Source organism: Osmerus mordax, chromosome 6 (assembly GCF_038355195.1).
Source record: "Osmerus mordax isolate fOsmMor3 chromosome 6, fOsmMor3.pri, whole genome shotgun sequence".
NCBI classification, from domain to species: domain Eukaryota; kingdom Metazoa; phylum Chordata; class Actinopteri; order Osmeriformes; family Osmeridae; genus Osmerus; species Osmerus mordax.
The window spans coordinates 5,970,604-5,992,372 of record NC_090055.1 but is presented as its reverse complement, the minus strand read 5'-3'; the positions used below and the strand labels follow the sequence as shown (position 1 = coordinate 5,992,372).

The 21,769-nt window shown below is 39.1% G+C and overlaps 1 protein-coding gene across 1 annotated transcript; it reads left to right on the top strand.

Annotated features, from left to right (window-relative positions):
* Positions 1-16: 16 nt before the first annotated feature.
* agmo (alkylglycerol monooxygenase) lies at positions 17-20,711 on the top strand. The gene is made up of 13 exons (XM_067238288.1): positions 17-127; positions 1,830-1,960; positions 2,204-2,355; positions 7,805-7,908; positions 8,006-8,101; positions 9,306-9,396; positions 9,459-9,524; positions 9,633-9,712; positions 10,582-10,716; positions 11,420-11,536; positions 12,258-12,340; positions 12,635-12,740; positions 19,788-20,711. Exons 1-13 carry the CDS (start codon positions 17-19, stop codon positions 19,866-19,868), a joined length of 1,353 nt encoding a protein of 450 aa, XP_067094389.1. The 3' UTR covers positions 19,869-20,711.
* The last annotated feature ends 1,058 nt before the right edge of the window (positions 20,712-21,769 follow it).

The window sequence follows — 21,769 nt, the reverse complement described above, 5'->3', positions numbered from 1 at the left end:
CGGCGCTTGGGCTAATATGTTGCACGCTGACTGGCTTTCTAAAGGTGTTCGATCCATGTTTTACATGGTCACACCAAACGAATCATCATTTCGACACGTAGAAGATGTGCCTCAATACGTGCAACAGGTATGTTACTATAAAAGTTTCAATGATCTTGCAATGCTCGGCGCAATAACAACAAAGATACGATCAAACGGATTTGTGATCCACTCTTACTTCAGAGCCAAAGCTCGGTAGCCCACTCTAGCTTAGTTTTAGATGTATAGTAAAATGTTTGTCTTGTTCAGACACGTTTCTCAAACATTTTAAGTAGACCATCTCTGATCAAACCCAAACCAAAAGTCGCCATCTCACACAAGCCACACCAGCCATCAATTACCACTGTAGCCACTAGGTAGCCTACTGTAGTTTTACTAAGAAATGTATTAATTTAGGAACGTCTTCAACACTATTTCTCTCAAAAAAAGCTGATGCAACAACGACCACTAATATGCTTCTCAATGCCAGGGGGTTATTCCAGGAAGCAGGTTATGCAACGTAACCGGGTAAGTTAACCCACCAGCTGATTCACAATGTTGCAGCAACCTATTGGCAATGTTGATACACAGCTGGGTGTCAGCTGTGGAGTTAATTTACCCGGATATCACATAACCTGATTTCTGGAACATCCCCCATGGGTATTAATACAAATTATGGCGGTACAAACGTCAAAGCACAGGCACACACATTACCTTGTCCTTGAGATGATTTTGCCTGAACCTTGCAGCAGAAATTAAGTCTGAACTAACGTCCCACAGCTGAAATGTATCCCAATACAAAAGTATCTTAATGTGCTAAATTAGCTAATGTTGTGTCAACGAGCAGTTTACTTCAGCAAAATATGCAAAGATTGTTTGTAATTTCCTTTTTAAATTGATTGATTTTGCGATTCCTTCCAGGATTGGTATACATTTAGTCATTTAGCAGGCGCTCTTATCCAGAACGACTTACAGTAAGTAATGGTTCATGCTAGGTGATTATTTTTGTTGACTTTGGAATCACAATACAATTGAACGGTGTCCTCACCATCTACTGCTGGGTGAACAACGACTCCCCCGGTGCCAAATCTGGACACCAGTTGCATTATGAGTGAGCAGTAGGGACTAACCAGACACAAGGCAGAGGTTTACGTTAAAAAAGGGAATAGTATCTTGATTAAATTGAACCTTGAATAAAACAAACAGAAGTTGTAAACTCACACTAACCTACTGATGTTGCCTTTTTATCATGCCAGATGTATGATAAAGAAGTAACTATAGCATAGAAAATGTTAGCCGAAAGAGCCACATTTTAATAGTTGAATAAATAAGAAAACCACAGCAGTCCTTATCCAGTCCCTAAGTACTGCAATTAAACAATCTTTTTTTTTACTATTGTTACAGACCAGAGACTTATACAGTGTTTACAGGGGTGTGTCATGTCTGGATGTTTGAGATTTTGTTGTTAATGTGTCAGAGTAATCTCTGCATGCAAGTGTGTTGAGTGATTGAGAAGGAAAGAACATTTAGCTAATTTGATGTATGCCAGAAAATGTTTTCAGTTTGTCATTAGTTTGTTGTTTATTGATAGATTTTTGGGATGTTCACTTTTTATACAGGAACAATGACCATAACATAATCTACCCCCAACCTACTAAAAGTATATAGTTGCCCTCTGAGAATATGCAAACGTCTGGTTGCAAATGTTTTTTGCCTTTTTAGAATATTTAAGTTCAAAACAAAGAACCCTGCACTTACTTGTTAGTTTAGTTGTCATTTAATTGAAGTTAATAGATTAATGTTTTCTCCAGGCCACCCCTTACTTTGTGGGCCTAATGTTACTGGAACTGGTGGTGGGCTATCTGAAGAATGGCCTACCTGTGCCTAGCATTAGTGACGGAGTCACCTCTGTGTCTGCAGGTATAATCTCCAGGCTTCCACAGTGAGTAACCACAAAACTGCATAATACAGAACGATAATAACACAGTAGTCTTTGATTTTGTATGATTACAATCTAAATACCTGTCCTTGGGCAAGGCACTTCACTCTACCTGCCTCGGGGAAATGTCTCTGTACATACTGTAAGTCGCATTTAGCGTCTGCTAAATGACTAAATGTAAATGTAAATACGGTTGATATACTGTAGTCTTTGATTACAATCCTAACAGATGGCATTGTGTTACAGTTTGTTCCTGCGAAGTATTGAGCTGACCACTTACATGTATATATGGAACCACTTCCACCTTCTGGAGTTGCCCTGGGACTCATCCTGGACCTGGTGGCTGGCTTTCCTGGGAGTGGACTTTTGCTACTACTGGGTACACCGTTTTGCTCATGGTATGACCCACTGTTTTCCACTTAGTTTGACTTCATATGCATCACATACAGAATTAGAGACGTTGTCATCATACCTGTTTTTTCTGAATACAGAAACCCACAATGCAGTGTTTTTCATCTAAAACAAAAGTTATGCTAACATAAGCAACAGGTTTGTGATGACTTGTTTTACACACTGTCCCATAGCATTAGATGCTTATGTGTTGGGAAAGTTCTGTTGTGCACCCACCAGTCACTGCTCTACCCTGCTCCAGTTGCTGCAGACACGGGTGGTAACTTTACCCTCCCCTCCCCAGACTTGCCACCAGTGGAGAGTTTAATGGTGTCAATGGCCTTCTTCTGATTCAAAGCTGTGTTTTCTTCCGTATTGGCATTCAAATCTTTGTAAACAGAAGCTGTGTTTTTGAAAGTGGAAAACAAGCCAGATTGTCTGTATCAAGGTGCCCGTGCCATCCAAAGTACACTTGCTCAACAAGTGTACTTTGGATGGCATAAAACATGTAAACAAGGAAAATATGTTATTATCCTTCGTGGTTTTCTGTGGTTAGTGGTTCATAAACCTGGTTTAAGGTTATTGGATCTTTAAATAATGTATTTAGCACTAGGTTATAAACATATCAAAACCCATTAGGTCTCTTCACCTAATTTACTAAATTGTCATGGGAATGTGTGTTTTCAAAAGAAGTCAACTACACAATCTACAAAGGATTGCTAATGAAGTGCCTGCATCTGTCTTTTATATAGTTTTTTTGTTTTGACTAATTGCAGAAGTAAGACATACTAATATACATGTATCTACAGAGTATCCAGTTAAGAGTTTTATTTTTAAGTGTGGTAACATTTTTATGTCTCAAAAATGTCCATTTGAATTTCCGTCTTTGGCCTTTGACTTGTTATTATGGAACATTGTTGGGTAACAGATAATTGTCTGGTTGTGCAGGGATATAAGCTTTTCCCCTTCTTACCAAAGGAAACTCTCTCCCTGACCACAGGATAGGCTAGACGTAGACCGCATTCTGCACTCTGGTAGAGTGAGGTCATCTCTGTCAAACAGTAAATGACCTCTAGCTCATTTTAAGAAAAAACAGTTAGGATCAACATTTATTTATAACATGACAGTTGTTTGGTGGAGTGTGATTGCTTCAACTAACAGTCAGCTGTAGGGCCATATTTGATGTTTTCTTCCACTATGTGCATAGCTGCAAGTGTAGTGTGGCCAGAAAAGAACTTGATCATTTTTTTAAATGAATTGCTTAAATATTATCAGAATGGGGGATTTATTCGCTATGAAAGTTTGCACAGACAAGGAATTTGCTTTGGCAGGAAGATGCATACAATAAACATATAGGGACCTACAATTTAAATATGTGGACTATCTATACTAAGGGTATATAAACTAGCAGTACTGGTAGTTATTATGTCAATTTAAATAAGAAATTGAGGTTAGAAAACTCAGTTATTATCTTGTCACTGTCAGTCAATGATTGACGGAAAGACTTTCAGTTCAATGTTACCAATGCCACTTTTTTGGCTATAGCACTGGCAATATAGATTCGATTATAGTCCAATCTCTTATTTTTGGGAATATAACATTCCAATAAATGTTTTGGGTCCAGTTGACAGCCTTAGTCAACAACATGTTGTAACTGATACATCATATCTGATTAAATACATTGGCTTAGTATATAAATACAAAACATTTTAACATGACCTGATTACATGTAGTCATTCTAAAATCACTCTTACTTGCATCTAAAATGTTATTTTATACTCAATTTGTACATCAATGGACCATGGGAAATACCATTGTGTCAAAACATATGAACTATAAAACTTAATACAGTTAAAAACAAAGATATTACAATAAAAAGTTGGGGAAAGGGCGAATGTGACATCCTCCACTGCAATATGAGTCCTAATTAGTTGCACTGTAAAATAGACTTTTGTTTTACCAGTTTTAACCAGTTTTATGGCCTTTTCATAGTTTCCCCTCATGTGCTCCACTTGAAAAGACTGTCTAATTGAATGGAAAGTACTTTGAGTGGAAAAGCTGTCTTCTTTAAGCTGATGCCATCTTTGTTGAGAATACATCCCCTGCTCTTTCTTTGTTCTGCTCGTACAGTATGACCCTAGATATAGAGATTTAATTCTCAAAATGTGTAAGTCTGTTCGGTGGAGGCTCTTGATGGCCTATGACTTAGTGTTTTTGTCAGAGACCGATGGTATATTGTAGATAAGCTTAAAGGTAAAGGACCATTACCTATTATTCTGTTGTGTAAATGTCTGAATGACTTTATTTAGTCCTATATTTAAATGAGAATTATGTTATTCTGCAAATATGTTTTAGATTTTGTAAACGGCTCCATTCCAATGGCTATATGGGCTATCACAGTTGAAATCTGGGAGTTTGGAGGAGTTGTGTTGTTGACAGTCTTGTTGATTCTGTTTATTCTCCTTCATATGTGTCACCTGACATTACATAATCCTACTAGAAACCCAGGAATTCATATGTAAGGGTGTATTTGGTTGTGCAGTATGCGAGTGAGTTTGTGTGTACAGGTTTGTACCTTCATGTCAGTGTGTTTTTTGTCTGTTTTGTGTATTTCTGTAAATGTGCAGTTCTGCCTGCTTGTGTCTATGCATACACAACATCCAATCGGCATCCCTGCAGTGCACATCCTCAGCTCTGCAGGCAGCGGTAGTTGTTAAGACAAACAGATGAGCTCAACTCAAAAGGAGCCACGTTCCTCTGCTCTGCAGGGCTGTGTGTGTATGCATCCCTGAGGAGGTGCGGCTGATCTGGATGTTATTGTTTAAAGAGGAGCTCCGCTGGCCATATGGCAGGGCCGGTGTTAACCCCTGGCCATGCTTCATAAATCTTGACTCTGACTGGAAGTTCCTGGCCTGGCGCAGGGTGAAGGGTGTACAAAAGACTCCACATCCATATCGGTCAGGATATGGCGGCTTGGCGCGCTACAAGAGACCACGGTGCCACCTAAGGGATGGAGGAATATTATCAACAATGGCCGGCAGGTCATGACTCCAGATCAATCACTGTCTGTGTGTGTATGTGCATCCGTGTTCTGTTTGGTACTCATGTCTTTCTTTTGTGAATGCTTGTGCATGTGAGAGTGTACTGGGGTGTGTTTGTGTGTATAGAGGAGTTAGGCAGGGAAAAAAGATAATTAGAGGAGAATTATGATGAGTTGAATGACTGATGAAAGCTCTCCTGCTAGTTGGGTGTCTGCTGCCCTCATGTGCTCCAGTTGGCCAATACATACCTTTCTCTGTTATTTGGACTTGTGTGGGCACACATTGCCTCAGCAAATCTTTGATGCTATTTATAAGTGATGGAATAGAATAGATATTAAGTAACTAATAACTGTGTGAGCCTGTTGCAGTGTTTGGTGATTAGTGTGTGTGGACTGAATCAAATGTTGCAGAGACACTTGGGAGTTAGCCTGCTTCCCTAGAGTCATTGCAGTGATGTTTATGTTGGCAACTCATGCAACGATATCCAATCCAAACAGAGGAAACTTTTTACAGCCCACTAATGATATGATTGGCAGGAAAATGGACAGTGCTATTTATCTGATTTGAGCCCACTATTACAGCTGTGAAATAGTCAAACATATTGATTTAAAAGACGTTGGAGAGTATTAGTGACCGTTGTCTGATACAAAGTCTGCTCTCTGGTTGAGGGTTATCAGTATGTGTAGATAATACTAAATATGTAACAACATTGCACTACTGTATTTCATATAACAAGAACATTGTCATTAGTATGTGACCAATCTGTGCCCTTACATGGAAAACAAAACATTCAAAAGATACAGAAAAATGTCCTTGCTGTCTACATTTTTCATATTAGAAGGCATTCAACCAGCATATTCCTGAGAATCTTAAAAGCAAAAAGGCCCTCTAGAGATCAGTGGAAGTGCAGTCCTCAGCATTTTTGCTCTGGCTGGGAAAAGGAGCTATGTGGCAATGGTTCTCATCATTAAAGGGGTTCCCTCCTGAATAGACCCTGCCAAACTATGTGGTGTCCCGCCGAGGCCCAGGATGAGGACATGAGCTTTCAGTGAAGCCTAGCAGTTCGTACTTCCTAGCATTGACACCCTGCATCAATCTTAGCCAGCCTCAGCGTGGTCCCCCCCACACACAAACACTTCCCCCTACCAACCCAGATGAAAAAACTTGGGCTGGGTGGCGAAATCAAGTCATGGAATTTACTTCTCTTTATGTGCTTCACAATGGGACAGTTCTTACTACCTCTGTGGTTCTCTTGAGGGGACGATGTTTAAAAATAGATCTTTTGGTCTTGTTTTATTTTTCTCTCTCTCACATCATTTCTCTCTCTTAAAAAAGTTCACTTTAATTCTCTGTGAAGCACATTTATTTGAATAATCTTTAAATATACTGTAGTTCAATATAAAATATACTGTATACTTTGAAAAATATCTTGTTGAAATGAGAAACATTGGTGATATAGGTCTCTCGGGTAAGAAGGAGTTTCCCTGGTCTCCTCTGCTTTATTAAATCCTCTTTAATGAAGCCTGTGAATTCTGATGGGTTGGCAGCAAGCTTTGCAGTACATGTTGTAGCGAAGTGTAAGAAAGGATATTGTCCCATTGTCCTTACAGAAATATGCTCTGCACCTTTTCACACACACTTTCTCCAGACCATGTTTGTTCAGCTGCTGTAGCTTGACCCTTTGGGTTTTATGATTCATGGTTTCAATAGAATTCACAAGTTTATAAAACATTGAAAGAGACGTATCTGTACCAAGATGTGTCTTTTGAAATATCTATCCAAATGAAACAGAGTTAGCTTTACGAGTTTGTGTTCATCATGTTGACTGATCAGTAATTGTCTATTATTGTTGTGTATAAGAGGAACACTCCCATGATTTGTAACCTCTACTTTAATATTACTACATCACTTAAATACCCTCCACAAAACGATATTGAAGACCTTTATCTGTTTTCTTAATAGAATGCCTATGTAATTATAGAAAGATCTCATAAAGATCTATGTCTTACCGCTGTATTTGAAGGTTAAAGCACTCTTGTACAGAAGGTGAAACCAAAATGCACAGATACATGGGTTGTCCAAATAAAACTTCAAATTCAGTCTAACTTAACAAGCATGTTTCTTTGGATGTTAAAATGAAGTGTAAAACAGATATTAATGTAGCAAGTATCACAACACTGTAAAGGAATAATCAGTTTACTGTATGCTGAGTCACGTTAGTTGAGCAGTACAGTGTGTGTGTGAAAGTTGAAAACCGATGCTGCAACCCTTGTTAAAGGTCCTGTATGTTAACCGTTTGTCCTTGCAAACTTGTTCTGGGATCCATGTGATTTGTTATGAAACTCTTGTAGATTATTGACCTGTGTTGATATCAGTATCTCTTTATCATTTTTCCTGTATGTGTGTGTTTCTGCAGAGCTAAACATCTTGTGGGCAGCTCACCAGGTTCACCACAGTTCAGAATACTACAACCTCACTACCGCTCTCAGACAGTCTCTCACCCAACAGTTCTCATCATGGGTATGGGTTCCCATGACCTGGCCATCAAAACAATAGAAACCGTTTTGTACTCTATTATATTTTATTCTAATTCATTTTTTCAAAATGTGTATCCTAGGTGTTCTATCTGCCCATGGCTCTAGTGTTGCCTCCCTCTGTCTTTGCCGTTCACATCCAGTTTAATCTGCTCTACCAGTTCTGGATCCATACTGAGGTAAATACCACCACTACTGGCCACTAAGTTACAGTTCCTACTCAATGGCTAGACCTTTGGTTTAATTAATGACATGGTACTGGCACAGATAATCTGGTAATGAATGAAGAAACTATTGATTTTATGTTTTGCTAATGATGGAAAGATACTAAAGCTATTTGTAGATAAAATTATGTTATCTTACTACTCTATGGTCTTTATTTTATATTGACTGCTACAGGAACTCGTATTGGTCCCAGACTCAAGTCAAAGCTGTGTTTAATAAAAATAATTATATTTTATTACATATTCCAAACAGAAGCATGACCTCCTTTTAAAGCAACTGGGAGTATCTTTCAATTCCCAATCATTAGGGGGGAATGAATGGATTTGAAATCGCTTCCATCTTTTAGTACGTTATTAGTCGTAACATTCACAATTTTCTGTGGGATATAGTTTAGGCCTCCTTTATAGACTCTTTTGATGTTGTGTAATATATTGGCACGCTAGTCTTCACCGACCCTGTGTTAGAATATGAGTGGAATAGAGAGACCGTTTTCATTCAAGATAAAACTGGCTCTTGCCAGACCACTCATTACGTGGAAATAATGAATCATTGAGAGACTCTGTCCAGTTGTGCACATTTCCTAGACTGTACAATCACTTTTAGACCCAAACATAAAGTTTCTCTGTAGAAGTTACACCCAAAGAGAAACCTGATACTTCTGAAATATGTGCTGTATGGCTCAGTAATGATGGTGTGTGCATGTGTGTGTGCATGCCACTGAAGAATCTTATGTGTTTGATTATGAGTATATGAGGCATTTCTTTTGAAAGCTTTAGTGTATATGCACTAACTATTTACACTGATACACTGATATGCAGTACGTTTGCATGTGCATTCATTGTTAAAACTTGAAACGGTGTATGTCTACAGGAACCAGAAGTACATAAAGAACATTTTGTAGTGTTAACTACCTTCATGGTTATGAGTCCTCTCAGTTTGACCATCTCAGTTTTTGTTTGGCTTTCAATTTATGAATATTGTTTTCTCCATCTTGGAATTTGTCTGCCACTCTTTCCATTGTTTCTTTTCAGTAAAGGTCAGTAAAGTTAAGGCATAACTTTTGATTTACAAACAAACATATAAACTGCATATTGGAAGCATTGTCATTTCCTATTTTTTTAAGTAACACTTTAAATGATTGTTCTTTGTGATCTTCAGGTGATAAAAGATCTCGGGCCTCTGGAATGGATTCTGAACACACCCAGTCACCACAGAGTTCATCATGGAAAGACTTTTAATTATAATATTTGTTTTCCATTTTTATTCAGAAAGATGTACAGTATATCAGAAGAACTGTGTATTTATTTGCAGGGAGGAATCTTTATTGCATAGACAAGAACTATGGAGGAGCTCTGATCATATGGGATCGTTTATTTGGTAAGTGCACACCTTCAGTTTGTCAATTGCACATCATGCCTCTTAGTTTCAGGAACGATGATGATTATCAAGATGCAACTAATAAGATTCATCATCTCACTCACCCAGGAACCTTTGCTCCAGAAACTGATAAAGTCATCTATGGTCTTGTTCATCCAATAAACACGTTTGAAATTCTCACTGTTCAGGTCAGTCTCACAAGAAGTACTACTATTACAAGAATTGTCTTGGAAAACCAAATTTATGGAATTATACAATGCATTATTATGTATTGAAATTGTTAGTGCTGTTAAATCACTTTTAGTACTGTATGTAGTATTCCTTAAATTCTGACAAGATGGGTAATGTTTTATTTGTTGGGTGCACTTACATTACTTGTACTAGCTAAACATTTGACAGCTTGGTTGGATTGGTCATTCTCAATATTAAATGAGTGGGGTCAGACAATGAGTCTGTCCATTACACTCCATCCGAGCATCTCAGACTGACTTTGAACACCTCCCATTACGGCTAGAGATGAGGAACAGACTCAGGTTTCCCTGCTGATGGTGCAGCTATGCTGTAACCATAACAATATTACTCCACTTTTAAACAAACTTTCCAGCAGAGGTGAAAGAGGCCAGTCAAAATAAATGCTAGGAGTTGAGTTTGATTATTTTCTCTGCAACCACCAATGGTAGCGTGCAACAGGGCCAATGTACTTCAAATGACAAGGAACAGGGTGAATTGAGGCTTCAAAGAAGATCGATATTGGTACCTAACAATATAGAGTAATTCAAGGGTGTTGATGTACTTTTGGCACATTCATTTCAGTGGAGTCAGGTGGCTGAGCGGTTAGGGAATCGGGTTAGTAATCAGGCTAGTAATCAGAAGATTGTCGGTTTGATTCCCGGCCGTGCAAAAATGACATTGTGTCCTTGGGCAAGGCATTTCACCCTACTTGCCTCAGGGGAATGTCCCTGTATTTACTGTAAGTCGCTCTGGATAAGAGCGTCTGCTAAATGACTAAATGAAAATGTAATTTACTAACGGAATTTCTTTATTTTCCCTTTTTTAGCTACACTATTATAGATATGTGTGGAAAAGATTTAAGAAAAACACTAAAGTTGCAAATAAATTGTCCGTCATATTCAAAGGACCAAGTTGGAAACCCGGTGAACCAAGATTGGGGCATCATGCAGAGGTGCCCACGGTGAGAGAGAAGTACAGTGTTTCAAGAATAGAGTGTTATAAACCACATGTTGAGGTTGTTGTGTCTGACTTCCCACACAGGGCATGTTATTTAAATCTGACACCCACATACCGAACTACCTAACATTTGACACAAAGGTTTTTCCAAATGACTCAGAATTCTCCCATGGAAATGTGACATTTTACACAAGATTTACAAGGACACACCACACCACATAAAGCCTTTGTAGAGGGAACACAATACTTATTTTCGTTCATTAAATGTGTGAGATCAAAAGTGTTGTGTGTGTGTGTGTGTGTGTGTGCATACATGCATGCATTGTGTTCATGCGTGTTTATAAAACTAATGGTCCCAATTTGTGCCCCAGTGGTTAGCTTTGAAATAACACATAGTATTCTGACCCTTCATGCTTCTCACTTTAATCAAAAACCTACAGCCTTTACAATTAAATGTGTCTCTAAAACTGTACATGGTGATTCTAAACTTGTGGAAGGCACTGGGAGATGGCCACAATATCATGAAAGAACTCCTGTTGTAGACTGTGGGTAACTAAAGCAGTGATGAATTATCTGACATGAATGCACACGGAAACAGACATAGATTGTACAGTGCAAACTGTACCACTTTGAACACCTGCCCAGTGCTCTCCCACAATTACTATTTATGTGTTAATAGTATTTAAAATGTTAATTTATATTTCCAGGTGACAGGAGAAGAGATGCCACATGATCCAAGTTGGCCAATTCCCCGCCAGGTCTATGTCTGCATGCAGTTCCTATTGGTTCTGTGGGTTTACCACAATGTGTTTGCAACTAAGTTGGTAAATAAGTTTTAGGCTTTTATCCAAGAGTGAAATATAATTTTTGAGTATAATTGTTTTTGTCATCTTCAATTGTTACGGTCAAACCACAATGTGGATACTTTTCTTCAGTGTATTCTAGTTAATTTTGTTGTGGTCTATCGTCATGTTATCTCTTACACTTATTGAACACAGAGTGGGTCTCGACCTAGCATCATGACAACGTTTGTCTATTCTTTTCCATTCTCAGTGCCAAAAGTGAAATTTTTTCTTCATCAAAGCAGTATTTTCTCCACAACAGTTATCTTATGAAAACAATTTTCCCCAGGAATAGTTTTGGTTAGCCAAAATGTGCTGTCTGGCCGGTCTTTTAGCAATTTCCACCTCTATCGTGTTCTATTATTTGTGGTCCCCCTCACCATAGTCCTGGTGGAGGGTTGCCTCCTTCAGTCAACGCACAAACAGCAGCAACAGCAGAAGCTTGTGGTCTTAGAGGCCATGCAAACACATTAATTATCAAGTCAACCATTTCCCAACCCAAATAGCCTTCAGGATGCAGCAATCAGTACTTACATGGACAATAACAAAGTGAGGGATTTGACTGGACAGTAAATCACATTTCAGTGTTTAAACCCATGTGTTCACTTCACATAAGTGCACTTATGTCTTACACTGAGGAAGGCCCAACATGGACTGAAATGTTTGCACTACTCATGACTTGATGTACTGTCTCCACCCATAGATGCTGTCCCAGCTTACAGTTCTGCTGATGACTGGCTATATTGTGCTGACTCTCACTTCCATTGGCTTCATCATTGACCAGAGGTATAGTACAGTAAAATTTTACTTGAGAGGGTCAATCAGCTCAGTAAATTGGAAAATAATTCACATTCTTGAGGATTGATCCATTTCAAGTGATCCCGGACAGTGCATTTTATCAAGTCATGTTACAACCCTTAATTCTTGGTTACGGTAGGGCTTTAACATGAGTACTGTTCACATACGTGCCTGTAACATGTGAATTACTTTGAAATGTGTTATGAATGCACTTGACCCCCACCAACGACCCGTGTCAGGGTTCATATTTGTTACGTACTGTTCTTTCCTCTTTATGTGCAGGACGACAGCGGCCATGCTTGAGACACTACGCTGTGCCCTGATGGTGACGATGATGACACATGACATGTTGGCACCACCTCTGCCCTCACTGGCAGTGCCCATAAAGGTAAGTGATATTACCCCAGACACACATCCTATAGATGTATATAACATACATACAAGTACAGATTATACTTTACAATAATACATTAAAACCTACAGTACTTAATATATTCATGATTATTTTGGATTGGTTACCTCTTTTTTGTTTAGTTTGGCTGCCCTTAGATGCCCTGTTATCGTTTTTGCCAAATGATTGACAGTATACACAACTTAAATACAGGCACGAACAATACTGACAAAAAGGGATGCTAAGGAATAGCACTAAAAACAAGCACACTACCTTAACAACATATCCATTTAGATGATGTAGTTAGAGAACTCTGCCTACTTTTATAACTGAGTTGGAAATGAAAACAAACACTTTCCCATTTCTGTTTTCACTTGGGGTACACCTGGGGTTCACCACTGGGAACGAGCTTCATAGTTTGTTTTTGTATTTTAAAAGTAAAGTGTGATGAAAAAAGTCAGTTGTACACTAAAGCTATATACATTATGATTGTGGATGACTGCCTCACATGGTTTTAAAATGGAGGCTGTTGAGTAGAAAAACACTTTCTTTTAACATAATTATAGAAATCGGATACATTTGACATAACACAATAACTGTAATGCTGTAGATATTCTTTTCTTAAAAAATACAATGTAGTCTTGGTACCCCATACTCTTTGTATCCCTAGGCAAACAGTATTCTCTGCTGTAAACATTGGGTAAACTGTTTACAGTATATACATCCTGGTGCTATCAAAAATCGGAGAGGGTTAGTTCCATCATGCTGATTTCTTTGTGGGTGTTGCTGTATTGAAGGCAGGACATATATTCCTTTCACTGTTCCCTTTGCCCTGACTCAACTGCAAGAGCCAGCAGAAAGCGGGAGAGTCAGGCACATCGATTGACTGTGATTTATTCCTGAGCCACATAAGGCCTTGACCAAGCCTCACCTTTTCATTCTGAAAAGCATAATTCTGGGCATTGCAATTTGTGTAATTTGACTTCCTCTACTAATCAATAAGGACACAGTTGAAATGACAGTGATAATCCACTAATCACAAAAAGTGTCCCAAAATAGGGGTTTTAGCCAGAGAGAGAGAGAGAGAGAGAGAGAGAGAGAGAGAGAGAGAGAGAGAGAGAGAGAGAGAGAGAGAGAGAGAGATTGACAGCCAGTCTTTAGGGGCCATTAGGCCTAGTTATATACCCTGTGCCCTGGGCTTGCCTGTAGCTAGGCTAGCATGCATGGATGAAAATGGCTTTTGTCCAGGTGTGACAATAGCCATAAACTGTACAGTATGTGAGTAAACGTGTATGTATTAGAGAATGTATATTCATATTTAGTTGATTTCTCTTTCAGATGTGCTTCTGTATGTTCGCATGTGCGTGTTTCTGTTGCATGTGCAGTGTGTACAGTAGGAACTTGCACTACCTCCTGAAACACAGTCATGGGTGATGTACGACTCCAGATGCACAGTCCAATTGACCAGGAAATTGCTGTGTGTTTCTGGCACTTGCAGATCGCAACTGACCTCTTAATATGTGCCCTTATCCCTCCCACTCTTTTTACCTCCCTCCCTTTCCTCCTCCCCCTATCCCTTCCATCCCGACCAGTTTGTGTTAAGCAACCCTTCTGGAAGCCATTAGTCTGTTTGGCCGCTAACTAGGTTTGGCTGACGAGATTTGCACGTGATCTCTGAATCCCTCCTTTCATTGTCTTTTTCCACATCTGTTCACACAGGTGTTAAAAAGAGCTTTGGAAGTTTTTCTCCCTGTTATGATGAGACTATTCCTGATCTCTGAATGACAGACATAGAGTTAGCTCTACGTGTATTCTGCAGTGATACCTCTGTACAATGCACATGTTAAGTAATATAGTACATGCTGTTGTTATCAGTGTATCATTAAGTTCCTTTTTTGTGAGAAGAATAAATGTCACCAATGCTGGTGGTACTCTTTGAAAACCACGTCTGCTTTGACCAAACTGTTCCTGACAAGCTCTTTTGCCCATTTCTACGGCATAAGCAGTAAAAGTCATGGTACAGTAATGATATAGAGCTCTGATACTCAAGGTGAATGGCCAACTCTTTGTTGAAGGGGAACGTGTTTTGAAGTCGACCAATCAATTAACAGTGACTCAGAGCAAGAGGGGGGAAAGTCTCATTTCATTGTATTCAGGCACATTCAACTCAACATAAAAAAGAACTACAAAAAGTAAAAAAGTAAGCTAGGCTGTGGCACTTAAAGCCCACTGGTGTGATATATGGCACCCTTAAAGCTCACAGTGGTATTTATAGTGGCTCTGGAGATTTCGCTTGTAAAGCTGCAGTCTTGACCTGTAAACTGGGACTATAGTACCTTGCCTGCCACACTTACCCACCCACACCCTACATCTGTGTGGCACACATGGAGCCCATGCTGTTTTAGATGGTGTGTTTGTGTATGTGTGTGAGAGAAAGTGTGTGTGTGTGTGTGAGAGGGGGTAGATGTGTATCTGAATGTGTCTTAACAGTGTATTGACCGTGTTATTGAATGTTTGTGTGTTTGTGTGTCTGACAGAGTGCTTGTGTGTATGGATGCTAGTGCATGTGTATGTATGTTGTTAAGCCGGGGAGTAATGGTAAGTGGGACATGCCTGAAATTATTTAACAAATGGTTATTTCAACAGACAGGCTCTGCTTGAAGGTATAACGGAACGTGCTGTAGAACTAACACTGTGGGACTGACTCTGCATGTCCCACAGTAATTACATCAGTCTACTTTGAATTGGCTACGCCCTGAAACTTCATAGTAATTTAGGAGGAGAACTAATAAAAATATACCAGTCCAAGAAGAAGTAGCATCTCTGAAGGGCATTTCAGATACACTGATACTTGAGGAAATTTTTCCCAAAACGATTTACAAAATTCCTAAAGGATTAGTATTGTAAGACTAATTCATACTCTCTACCAAAGATGCATCATTGTCTTACATTAAGTGTAATTCCATAATTGATAGAAGGATTGTATCCATCATTGAAAATCCTGTTTTATTTTCTTTATTCCTTAAAAAAATAGAAAATGTACATATCATCTCATTTAGTGTTTCCAGTACCAAAGAACACATTCATATTTCACCAAGCCTTACAGGAAAGGAAAATATTCCATAGTCAAAGAGAAAGGTCAAAACAATATTTTCATAGTTCACACGGACACAAAAGCTCACCAAGCATCCTTATCTACCACAACACCTGACACTTTAGAAAAAGACTATGTAAACCACATCCCTACAGTTCCACCAATTGTCAAAGCTTGGACCCTGACTGAAAAGATAAGACAACTGATAAAGGGAGACATTTTCTGCGATTGTAGTTTGTACAAGCATGTTTTCAGGTGCAAGAGATTCACTCCCAGCAACACCATGAAGTTAAAAGATAATTTGGGGCTATGGAAACTCCTGAGGAATGACATCGTCATCAGTGATGGAAAGGAAATCCCTCTGGGTGAAATAGTGGGGTTTGAAGGGGAGGAGTGTTGGGTAAAGATAGTCAAGTAAACAGTGGAATAGCTCTTTGCACACATTGTGAAATAGTATCAGTCTGTGTGCTGGGGATCATGTCACTCAAGAGCCAAGACACATGCCAAAAAGCCATGAAAATCCTTTTGGAGAACAGTTATTTTCAGGGTGTCTGGTGTCTTTTACAGTATAAATTATGTATTAACTCCTAGAACCAGTATTTAGTTGAGTTTCTTTGAGTCATTTTATGATTTTTATAGTTATCTGTTGATTTAAATTCTGCTCTGAAATTTTGATGTCCATATCCAAAATAATGCCCTTTTACAGCATCCACTTACCCCATAGACCCCTCCCCCAATACCATGTCTTCTTACACTTTAGTAATAACCTATGCCACTAACACTTAAAACAATTTAATTACATTGCAATTTCCTATGTTCCTACAACGCTTTGACTATAGGTTTTGAAATATACTTACATGGTACAGTAGGTAACGTAACCTTTATATAAAGTGTTGCCCAATAATGCTTTTATCATTTATATATTCATGAATGCAGAACATTAGTAAACACAACACATGTTAACATCAAAGAATTATTCACAGTCACAAAACACATCACACATAATAATGGAACGGGATTTCTCTATCTTCATGTACTTCATATGCGCCTGCGCACACACATACTGAACACACACACACTATACACACACACACACACACTATACACACACACACTGCGGAATCTCCCGTCATGCATGTCGTTTTCACAATGGACCTTGCACTCTCATTAGAAGGAGTGTGGGGATGAGGTGGATGTATAAGTACAATAAAAGCATTGGCTTTGGTTATTATCGGGCTTCTGATTCATTAGGCTGGAGAGAGGGAATCTAAGAGGTTGGTCCTGGGCTGCGCTTTTACAGGGTCAGCTTTACCTTGTGCACTCTCTATATTCAACATACTGTGTAGACTACTGTGTTCCAAACACAGCTGACTGGTTCAGCATCTAACATTAACATCATCCAATTCCTCCGAGTTGCTTAGGCAACAAGAGGAGCAGAGATATGGGTGGAGAAAAAGAGGCCAGAAGGGAGGGAGGGGGAATGATAGCTCTCCTACAAGCCCCTTAAGACCCATCCATCTTTGCCCCTTCTCTGGGAAATCCCATTGAACTGATTTACAGAGCGTCCGCAGAGACGCAGGCTTCTGTAGCCCTGGTTTCCCCCTTGATTGCACCATCAAAGAACTAGAATTTTCAGGGTTGAAGTGCGCCCCTCCCTGCTCTTTTCTATCCTGGGTTTTTGGAACAAGGCCCACCATCCAGTCTGCCAGCTTTCCACCAACTTTCTTCTTCCCTCCAGTCAGTCGCCACCAAAATCATTATGGGTATTACTGAGGTGTGCAGTAGACTTCTGTGGTGAAGCCTGGCGATGCCAAGGCGATGACCTTTTGGAATTCAGACAGGTCCGTTTCATTTTTAAGTGACTGAAATACAAATACAAATAATGGGGGAAAAACAACATTATGCTGAAAGATGCTGAAACTGTAGATGCAGAAGAAAGACATGTAGGGGCTAAATGCTTTGAGCTTACACTAGAGTAAAATTGCGCTTGTGTGTCTGGTGTGTGTGGTGTATGTCTGCGTGGGAGGGTATTGTGAATATTTCTCATTGCTCAGACTGTGCTCTCTGGTGAGACATTAACCTACACTGTGCCACATATACGATTAGTAGGCTCAAAGACCTAAAAATAATGAAGAGACAGGAAAAAAACAACAGGTGTTTGTGCGTGTGTGTGTGTGAGCATGTGCACTGGTGCGCAAATGTGTGTGTGTGTGGATGTGTCTAAAACCATGAATGCAGATGTGTGTGTTGTCTCACCTGCTCCCCAGACAATGTCTTACCTAATGTGTACTATGAGCAGCCATATGAACAAGACTCTCTGGAAACATCCCACTCCGATCCATATATCACACTTCTGGCACAGCCATTGTGCCTTGTTTTGATTTCAATCATGAGTGCAGCTGCTTTGGAGACCTCAGGCCCTGCCAGTTAACTCCCTACTGCACTGAGGGTAGAAACCAAACAGGAGATGACAAAAGATGCTCATATTTTTTTGTGCATTCAACATATCCATTTTATTTATTGTCTGTGTCAGTGTATTGAAGGCATAGCCACCCAGTTAAATCTTATATTCAAAACATGAAGGCTTTCATAGGCATAGAAAGCCTTTGATTAACACTTATCGTTTTATGTTTGATAGGAACACTTTGTTAAACACAGCATGTTCATAATAAATGAGTGTGTGTATATGTTTCCTTACTTTTAAATGTTAAAATGAAACGAGGGGAAAAAAAACAACGACCTTAAACAAGAGGATCAGCTACAAAACATTTGAACTTTAATGCCCTGCACGGTTGTACTCTCTCTTATTAGTACTTTAACCAGGTATTGTACCAACTCGCAAAACAAAACAAAGTGAGTGTGAGCTGATCTGTTGAGATTTATACTTTGGGAGTCAATGTTCTATGCTTGTAGTGCTTATTTGCAAACCCCACCACTTCAACATGTAATCTGTCCCACATGCATTTCCACCCTAACCCATTAAACTGCACAGTGTGGCTGGAGAGATGAGAGCCGAACCGATATATATGACCTTCCAAAACATGTTGGTTTGATATACATGTTGTCAGGCTTTTGTTTGGAGATATGATATGTGAGGTTCTTCTAGGAGTATGCCTTATTATCTATCCTTATACATCTCCTCAGTGGGCACTAACATAGCAACTTCATGGTCAGTGTAATAGACTTCCGCATAGTAACATGTGCCCCAGACTTTGGACTTTCTGGGTCAGGTCGCTTTCTTTTATTTTTTTGGAACCCTCCCTTCCCACTCTATCCCTCTCTCAAATCCCTTTCTCCCAGTAGGGAACCTGTTTGCCATGACAGGTAGTGAGTAGAAGAAAAGGGACAGGGGGCCGTTCCAGTTCCTGTTACCCTCTCTCCCCCTCTCCCCCATGCCTTTTCTCTCTCTCAGAGGAAAACAGCTGCAACGTCCAGTAGGAAACACTACTTTTTCCCATCAGGCCTTTGCCTGTGATAGACAGGGGCCTGGTTTTGGCTCAGTCTGCAAAGTAGGATGCAGTTTATGGGCCAGAACACAGTGGGGTGGGGGCTGGGGGTGGGCGGCAAGAGAGTACAACTGTTTTTTACCTTGTGTTCCCCTGCTGTTCTGACCTCTTGACTTACGAATGCTCATAAGGATTTTGGGAGATGACTTTGGCCTACTCCATAACCTTTACTAGTCCTTGCCTACTCTGCCAGAAAATGTCTTCCCATTAACTTTTGCTTCATACATACAGTAAATGCACTTTTATACTGGATCTCAATACATCCACATACAAACAGACTTTAGAAATAATATCACTTGTGTCAATGTTTTTCACCACTGGATCAAATGAAAGTTTCCATTTATAGCTATGAAAAATTTGCTATAAAAACTTAAACTGTGTTTTTACAGACCCCTTTAGGAATGAAGGGAATATTATCCTAAACTGCTTCTTTGTATTGTACAGACGTTTGTCTCCCTCTCTCTGCTGTACTGGGGCATGCAGACCTTCATCCAGATAGTTGCTGTCAAGAAGAAGTCACACTAAGTCTTAAGGAAAAGTCACACAGTCCCTAGGCCTTCCTGTACCAATCAAATAGTTTAACCATGATTATGCTTTACTCGTCAAAGTACTTGTATGTCTAACAATTATACAGTTTCTTATGCGTTAGGTATTATACATTTGTATGTGCATAAACATTGATTATAGTGTCTATTACACAGCATACATTAATGTCCCTGACAAATATTTTTTATACAGTGAATACTATAATTATTATCATGACAATGATGTTGTATCATAAACAAAATTACATTACATTTTGTTCACCTATACTACATAACTGAACACATGTGACAAGGAATAGTTTATGGTAATGTTCAGATTGTTAAACATTGTTAACATGGGTGCTATTGATTGATTATCACTATTCAATCAGTTCTGCCATTTACAAACATTGCTCCTGATAGTCACGGATAATATTAGAAATGTCTATCTTTATCCATGCAACACTTTCTCTTTAAACTCTTGAATATGCTCATATTATTTTCATAAAATGTAAAGAAATGCAACCAAATGTTATTAGTCCATAATTTGTCAAATCTAGAAGATGTCATTTTACAACACCACTTTTGAATATATGAATTGTTGTAAACCAACAATGTAAGAGCAATGTGAAATATTAAATGGAAATCATTCTGTACGTCTTTACTCTTAATTATCTCACTCCTTCAAGTCAACACCAGGTGGCACTATTGTTAGATAGACTGCTGTTTGTGACATAGCTACATATACAAAATTGCTACTATGTTTGTCAAAAATTTGAAATTTCTATTCAAATAAATAATACCTTGTTGTGAAAATGGACTGAACACAGGAAGCCTGTCCTAATGCCACTTGGTTTTCTGAAGCTGTGGTTTAGTTGTTTTTGTACTATGAATACACTAAATAATTAACAGACAGAACAGATCTCTCTGTCTCTGTCTCTCTGTCTCTGTTTTCTGTCTGTGTGTCTCTCTCTGTCTCTCTTTTTCTGTCTCCTTTCTCTGTCTTGTCTTACTTTTTTCGCCTTTACTTCTCTCTGTCCATATATAGTTTTTCTTTAAGAACATATCCAGATGATATATTTGTCTCGAAACAGCCTTAGCGTATACAGTACTTAATCATCACCTGTCTATTCTAGTCTTAAACCTGTTTTGGGAAATAACATTCCAGATCTGAATGATTAAGTAAGTTACTGTGCAGTGTAAAACAAGATATAATTCTCTCTCCCCAACCTTCTCTTTCTCACTGTCCTCACAGTCGCTCTGGGGAAAGCTAATGCTATGCCACTTTGATATCATCAAAGCACTCGTGTTAGTGGAGGATGCTGCTCGCTGGACCTAGGATAAGTCACTTTGTCAGTCCTTTCAAACACAGCATTGCAATCGAAAATGTTAAATATATTTTACTCTGTTTTAAATAGCCTCAATGTCAGTCTTTCACTGCTGTGACTGCTGTTATATATACAGTTATATACATATACCTTACAGATATGGCTCATTTTCCATTTCTCTTCAAGCCGGCAGATGGGGAGAGCAAAAATAATTCTGCTACAAACTGTTGCAGTGACTCACTTTATGGAAATAGCCTTGTGATCTGTACCAACTATTAACATGCAGATCAACGCAGTTGTTCCTCTGCCATCACACACACACGCACACGTACACACTCACACAATCCATTATTCACATTGTGGACATAAGGTCTAAAATCATTACTTTTGGATGTGAAGACGTCGTTAATGAATGACTGTACAGCTAATGGATGCTCAGTGTGGATCCATAATACAAATACACCAACACATTGGCAAACAAATGCAGCAAATGGAATCATAGATGCTGTAGAAGCCAGTAGATGAATCCTGTGGAGTGTGGAGGTGTTTGCTGTGGAAAAGCTAGATAACACCA

Bases quoted from the DNA above. Each gene is read 5' to 3' on its own strand.
- agmo (XM_067238288.1), top strand. From the start codon at position 17: ATGTTGCACGCTGACTGGCTTTCTAAAGGTGTTCGATCCATGTTTTAC. The intron at 128-1,829 runs GTATGTTACTAT...TGTTTTCTCCAG, and splicing joins TGCCTCAATACGTGCAACAG to GCCACCCCTTACTTTGTGGG. The intron at 7,909-8,005 runs GTATGGGTTCCC...TGTGTATCCTAG, and splicing joins CCCAACAGTTCTCATCATGG to GTGTTCTATCTGCCCATGGC.